The sequence below is a fragment of the Trichechus manatus genome, unplaced genomic scaffold (genome assembly GCF_000243295.1).
Source record: "Trichechus manatus latirostris isolate Lorelei unplaced genomic scaffold, TriManLat1.0 scaffold00160, whole genome shotgun sequence".
NCBI classification, from domain to species: domain Eukaryota; kingdom Metazoa; phylum Chordata; class Mammalia; order Sirenia; family Trichechidae; genus Trichechus; species Trichechus manatus.
The window spans coordinates 2,816,274-2,823,749 of NW_004444096.1; the positions used below are offsets into that span (position 1 = coordinate 2,816,274).

The window sequence follows — 7,476 nt, forward strand, 5'->3', positions numbered from 1 at the left end:
CCAGCGCCCTCACAGGAAGCCCTGAGCCTGTGTGACTCCCAGGCCTGGAGGGCAGAGCAGGCTCCCAGGGCCCTCAGGAAGCCCCGAGCCTGTGTGACTCCCAGGCCTGGAGGGCAGAGCAGGCTCCCAGTGCCCTCAGGAAGCCCCGAGCCTGTGTGACTCCCAGGCCTGGAGGGCAGAGCAGGCTCCCAGGGCCCTCACAGGAAGCCCTGAGCCTGTGTGACTCCCAGGCCCGGAGGGCAGAGCAGGCTCCCAGCGCCCTCACAGGAAGCCCTGAGCCTGTGTGACTCCCAGGCCTGGAGGGCAGAGCCGGCTCTGGGATGTAAATGCAGGGCTTGCGGGTGTGGGAGTGGAGCCTGGAGGCAGCTCTGTGAGGGAAGCTCCGACCCAGCACAGGAGAAGGGGAGGTGGTTAAGCCGTGGGCCCTCCAGTCACGCAGCCCGGCTGTATCCGCGTTGTCTCCTCCGGGCCACCTTCTCTGCAGGGGCCCAGTTATGGATTGTTCCTCTGGAGAAGGAGACAAGCTACCCGTTACAAAGCGGCTTTGAGTCACTTGAATAGAACCATGTGGAACCCAGATTCTTCACGTGGTTGATCCAAGTAGATGAGGGGAACTTGCTTAGATTTGCGTTTTTGAAATTTACTCTGTGTGGGTTAGAAAGGAGCAAAATGGCAATTTGGCTAAGCTTCATGCCTAGCGACCCCCCTCCCCCAAGTATTAACAGTGAATTCGCCTGCGTGAATCAGTAGGGCAAAACCACCTATTGACTTTTCCCGTTTAATTACTGTTGACCCATGGTGTGCTGGAAGGCTCAGACGTGGTAATAATTATAATAACGCTGAGTATACTTTTATAATGTTTTAACTGTTTAATTCCAGCAAACTCTTCTTTTATAAGAAAACAAAACGTTGTTGTTAGCTGCTGTCAAGTCGATTCCGACTCATGGCGACCCCACGTGTGCAGAGTAGACCTGCTCCGTGGGGTTTTCAAGGCTGGGACCTTCCGGAAGCAGATCACCAGGCCGGTCATCTGAGGTGCCGCTCGTTAGGTTGGAACCATCAACCTTTCTGCTAGTAGTTGAGTGCTTAACTGTGTGTGCCACCCAGATATTTTTAATAAAAGACAAAATACTAAGCCTTTACGTGAACTTGACTGATGTTGTCATGTCCCTTATTCAGGCATCTGTCAGCTTTGGGTTATTCATTAAAAATGCATGTGGCCAACACAGCTGATTTCTGGTCTTCTGACCAGAAGGATTAGCCTAAATGATCATACAACCCATATTGTTTATACTGCAGTCCCTAGTAATCTATTGATACCAATATGGATCTCTGCAAAATTATAAATTGTTATAGTACATGAGTTCCCTGAAAAATGTGGGAGGGTTTCAGTCTGGCAGTCTGTGGGAATTATGTTACTCAGTGAATTTCATTTGTCATGTATGTCACACGGAAGGAGTCATTGCTGTACCAAAGGAAGGCAAATTGAGTAAATCCGTAACCTTAATCGTTTATGTAGCTTTAAAGTTCACATGTGCTTACTGAAGGCTGAGTCAGCAGTTTGATTGTGAGTTGATGAAGGTACCGGCATGGCTATTTTTCCAGCAACTGAGGGAGTTTGTGTTTACTTGTGAAGTTTTCACCAGTGTTTCCTGCACCATTTGTAAAAAGAAGGCCAGCACCACGGGGTTAAGCAGACCAACGGGGTGTCATAAGCCTCAGTAGGTGTAGAATCGTTTTTCTGAGGCGGAACTTCGTGCAATGATGGAAGTGTTCTGTATCTGTGCTGTGCGCTCTGGTGGCGGTCAGCCACCTACTGCTGTTAGGAACTGGGAATATGGCCAGCGTGACTGAGGAACTGAAGTTTTCACCTCAGTTTTAAATAGCCGTATGTGCTTAGTGGCTGTGGAACTGGACCAAGTACTGGGAGACAAAGACAGGGAAAGAGAGGAGAAGAGAGGGAAAGACCTGGCAACTGGCTGGCTGTTAGGTCGGAATGCTTTCACGATTTTGAAAAAACAAAAATGACCCTATCTTAAAGGATAATTTTTTTTCCCTTAAGTTTTAATATTTTCTGTTAAAAACACTTAATTTTTAAATGAACAACAACACTCATAGAGACTGTTTTTCCTCTTTCGAACGTCTCTCTGATGATAGCATTCACAGTCAAATAATAATCATTCAGAAAATTATTGATTATGTACCTGTTAAATGCTAGCCACTGTGGTGGTGGGCTGGCCTGTGGGAGCAGCGTTAACAAATAGGCCAGTGGGCTTTGTGGTCCCAGGCTGGGCCAGGGGCGTGGGGAGCGTGCAGATCACCAGATGCAGGAGGTCAGTGCTTCTGGACGATGCACGCAGAGGGGGAGCACCAGCTTGGAGCTGTGAGATGCTTGCACGTGGGGTGGCTGTTGATTAGATTTTTTTAAGTAAGAGACGGAGTTACCCACGGTGTTAAACAGTGGGAGGAAGAGTGGGTGAGGTATTTCTTGGTGACCATAATCATCAAGAATTCGGTGAATGATTATCTCTAGTGATATGTTAGAAAAGGCAGGTGCCTGAGTCCAGTGTGTTGTTAAATTCATTGTGCTGAATCCCAGTCTCTTTAAAAAAAAAAAAGCAAAATAGTTGCCTTCAAGTCGGTTCTGACTCATGGCAACCCAATGTGTGCAGAGTAGAACTGCTCTGTATGGTTTTCAATGGCTGTGACCCTTTGGAAGCAGATCGCCAGACCTTTCTTCTGAGGTGCCTCTGGGTGGGTTTGAACCACCAACCTTCTGGTTAGTAGTCAGGAGCTTAACTGCTTGCACCCCCCAGGGACTCCCCCAGTCCCTCTAGAGTACTGCATTTTAGAAAGTACCTGAAGTTCTTCAGAACTCTTAGGGCAGTCGGTTTGTGTCATGGATGAGTGGTTGAATAAATGCCTAAAGCAGTGGTAAGAATGGAAAGGGAGATGGAAATTAAGCATTACGGAGTAAACATAGTACCATAATTTGAGTTGGTGAGAAGTGAAACCTGCCTACGTTTTCACTGATGATTAGAAAGCTGATCACCTCTGAAAACAGATTAGGAATCATTGGGCTGTTGATAGACAGTGAAGCTAGCGTGGTAAAGTAAATGGTAATTTCACTGTGTTATAACTAGTCCCAAACCTTTTTAAAAAGGGGTTTTTAAATCCTGTTATTTGCTGCTGTGGAGTCGGCCCCCAACTCCTGGCGACCCCATGCACAACTGGATCAGACCGTGGTGATCAGGGTTTTCATTGGCTGATTTTTGGAAGTAGATTGCCAGGCCTTTCTTCCTTTTAACTTCCTACTAACCATAAATCTATAGAACACTGACTGATAAGCACACATTAATCTATAACATTGATTGCTTTAAATCCTAGATTCCTTTTCTGAAGTAGGGAGTATCTTGAAAATACACTGTGAAATATTTTTCCATTTCTGTTTATTTAAGCTGCAGAAGATAAATGCGTAATAGAAGGCCACAACTGTACATTTACTAGTGACTTGAATAGAATTAAACCTTCCGGAAACACAGAAACACTAGGTAAGTGATTTTTCTCTTCTTTTCTTTTTCCTGGATTGAAACGAAATTTCCTCTTATTTTCTTTGTTTTATTTCTTTGCAGAATTACTACTGAAGGAATTTTTTGAATATTTTGGAAATTTTGCCTTCAATAAAAATTCCATAAATATCAGACAGGTAAATATATCTTTTACATTTGGTTATTACGTATCCGGTCTTCTACTGTACTCATACTTAATTAGCTTAATTTCAAACCGTGCTAACAAGTGCTGTTTCATGTAAGCTCTGCAGTAATAGATGTCAGTAAGGGAACAGATGCCTAGATGAGCTTCAACACTTTGCTAAGATTAGTCAGCTAGTTTTTTTCCAAGAGCAAAAGCCAGGTCCTTCGACTTTAGATCATATGCCCTTTTCACTATGCCGTGATACTGCTGTCATCTCTTAGTGCTAATACCCTGTCCTTGAAAATGTGGACTGTATTCTGAAAAGTTTTCTGGAAAACATAATTTTACATAGAGTTGTTTTTAAACTGGATTTGTGTTCCTTTGGAAGAAATTGGATACACAGTCTCAAAGATAGATTTTAGTGATTCTCTCATTTTGAGCCCTTAAGATTTAATTTATTTGGGGGAAGTGAATTCATGATTTTGGTTCACTTGAATAGCTAAAATGATCATCGTTTTTCTAAAAAAGAAAATCAGCAGACCCCTGGGCAGGATTTGTTTACGAGTGAGGGATACTGGTGATAGCACTCTGTTTAGGTTGGTTCTGTTTATCATTTGGTTACTTGGTTACAAACTTTATAAAACTGGGTTCAGAAAACACATACCCAGATAGTCAGTTTTACTCTGTTTTTTCAATTCTTCCTTGTTCATTGTTCCCTAACCCTTATCCTGCCGGTGGAGACTTTGTTTTAAAAAGTTGGGGGCGTGGGGGTAGGGCACAGAAAGCTCTGGAATGCAATCCAGAAGAAAAAAGGTCGGCAGACATATAAAGTCCTTTATGCTTTCTGTACTGGTAGCTTAGTGCCCGCAGAGGACGGGCGGGCCAGGCCCCTGCTGAGAGGGACAGGGTAGAAGATAGGGAATAAGCAGGTGCTGCTTGTGCTGGGGAATCTTGGCCATTGGTTTTGTTATAACTCGTATGTGATGTGATTTGATGGGGTCACTGCTGTTCATATGATTCCTAGCTTTAGCTTTTTGTTTTCTTTCTTTCAATTATTTTTTTTATTGTGCTTTAAGTGAAAGTTTACAGTTCAAGTTAGTCTCTCATACAAAAATTTATACATACATTGTTAGTTGACCCTAGTTGCTCTGTCTAGACTGTGACAGCACATTCCTCCTTTCTACGTGGATTTCCCGTGTCCGTTCAGCCAGCTCCTAACCCTCTCATCTCACCTCTGGACAGGAGCTGCCCATTTAGTCTCATGTATCTACTTGAGCTAAGAAGCACACTCTTCATGAGTATCATTTTATGTCCCACAGTCCAGTCCAATCTTTGTCTGAAGAGTTGGCTTTGGAAATTGTTTTAGTTCTGGGCTGATAGAGAATTTGGGGGCCATGCTTTCTGGGGTTCCTCGAATCTCAGCCAGACCATTAAGTCTGTTCTTTTTACTAGAATTTGAGTTCTGCACCCCACCTTTCTCCTGCTCCATCTGGGACTCTCTGTTTTGTTCCCTGTCAGGGCAGTCATTGGTAGTAGCTGGGCACCATCTAGTTCTTCCGGTCTCAGGCTGATGAAGTCTGGTTTATGTGGCCCTTTCTGTCTCTTGGGCTAATACTTTCTTTTCGTTTTATGTCTATGAGGTGTTACCTTATTTGGCAGAGCCTTATTGTTGGATATTTAGGAAGGCAATAGAAAATTTTTAGTGTTTTAAAATGAATAATGGGTAACCTTTTATTCTTTCTCTTCTGTTCTCATTGCATACTTGGGAAACATAAATTACTGTATTGAAGGATTCTAGTTTTGTGTGCTTCTTTTTCTACTGGCTTTTAGTTAATAACTATATTTTTAGCAAGGCTCAAAAATAAAGGTGTATCTTCATATTTTTTGCCTTTCTTTTTCCTTTCTAGCTCTATCCTGTTAGGTTAAAAAGTATTATTTAAAAATACTCTTATTGGTTATCAGGCATCTCTGATCTGTGCAGTGATATCACCATCCATAGCTCATAAACCTCATTTATTTTTCTCCAGTGCCAAAAAAAACCCCAGAAGTACACACACACACACACACACACAGACATACACACAGACATACACACCATACACACGTATGTACACACACACATACACACGTACATACACACACACGCGTACATACACACGTGCACACACATACACGCATACATACATACATACACACACATACATACACACATATACACATACTACCCAATCCTTTTAGGAAAGAAATTCTTTCCTATGTAAAGTTAATGCTGGTATTTTATGTGTTTTTGACAAGACAAGTCAATAAGTTAACCAAACTGCCCTTCGATTTAAGCCCTTCATGTATTTATACCTTTTTGTCTTCTTTGTAATCATCTATAGGGAAGGGAACAGAACAAGCCTGATTCTTCTCCTCTGCACATTCAGAATCCTTTTGAAACTTCTCTCAACGTCAGCAAAAATGTAAATCAAAGCCAGATGCAAAAATTTGTAGATCTGGCCAGAGAAAGTGCCTGGATATTACAACAGGAAGATAAAGATCGTCCTTCACCATCAAGTAATCAGCCCTGGGGGCTGGCGGCTCTGTTGCTGCCATCTGTATCAAATAGTAGGTCTCTTGCCAAGAAGAAAGGGAAAAAGCCTGCAAGTGAAAGAATTAAAAACTTGTTAGACTCTATAAAAAGTAACAATACAGAAAATTCCATAAACACCAGTGGGAAAAGAACGATTAGTACTCAGGCATAATAGCTGCTGCTTTGCTTGGAGACCTGGTTTTTTGCATATACAATGATCTCTGGACTACCTGGATGAACTGGTGTGAAACTTTCATACATCTCAACTTTCATCTGACGCCACTTCATGCTATTCTCATTGGCCCTCTTTGCTTGGTCTAAAGTTCTGAGAGATGTCCCTTTTTGTATCATGGATCAGTTTGATACCCAAGTCAGGAACTTTATGAGAACTTCAACCGCAAGGACGGGATGAGAGAAGATTGGAATGGACTTTCAGTAAATAGATAAACTCTACAAAGTGAATGGTAGAAATCAGTTTTGTAGTCAGACGATCGTTGATATCCACCTCACCCCCCTGGCTGGAAATCATTTAAAAGGTCTTCTGGCTTGTACATATGTAGGCAGTGAATACAATAAAACTTGAAAGTTTGCTGGTACTTTAAAATGTGTATGATTGTATTATTTGAGCAAGATGCTGTTACTCACTTATCAATTAGAACAGGTTGATTTCCGTAAATGCTTCTCCTCTGAGCAGACATGAGTGCGGTCACTGCGTTCTAGGTATTCTAAGCAAACGTACAAATATTGCTACAGTGTATTTTTAAATCTTTAGCTCCTTTTTCTGTGTTTCAAAAATTAAACCCTGTTTTTACTAAAATGTGATACACCTAGTATTTTTTCCATCTCTTTTGAGAACTTCCCTCTCCTGTAGGAAATAGGTGTGTACTGAAGTGTAATTTCTGTTGGCTGTGGAATAACTTCCAGTTTAAGAAACAAGATAGCAGAGTGTTTGGAAACACAGGCTCGAGCCCAGCTGGCTCCATGGAGAGTCGCTCAGTCTCCCTGGGCCCCGGTTGTTCCATCTGTAAAATGGGAATGATAACAGTGCTTACTTCACCAGATGGTGGTAGGAAGCGCTAGGTCAAGGGCCTGGCACAAGGTAAATGTTACTTCTTCTAGGCTATTACTTTCCTGTGTTCATGGTATGTAATTATTGTTCTTGCTGTTCAAAATTGTTTCAGATTTAGATTTTATAGTGGTATTAAAAATAG

The 7,476-nt window shown here is 42.4% G+C and overlaps 1 protein-coding gene across 1 annotated transcript in view; it reads left to right on the forward strand.

Moving 5' to 3' along the window:
- MTPAP (mitochondrial poly(A) polymerase) overlaps positions 1 to 7,186 on the forward strand; it is a 36,505-nt gene extending 29,319 nt beyond the window's left edge. The window contains exons 7-9 of the mRNA XM_004386253.2: positions 3,459 to 3,551; positions 3,633 to 3,706; positions 6,075 to 7,186. Of these exons, the coding sequence (XP_004386310.1) occupies positions 3,459 to 3,551; positions 3,633 to 3,706; positions 6,075 to 6,437 (530 nt within the window). The 3' untranslated portion in view covers positions 6,438 to 7,186. The remainder of the gene's footprint in view (positions 1 to 3,458; positions 3,552 to 3,632; positions 3,707 to 6,074) is intronic.
- The last annotated feature ends 290 nt before the right edge of the window (positions 7,187 to 7,476 follow it).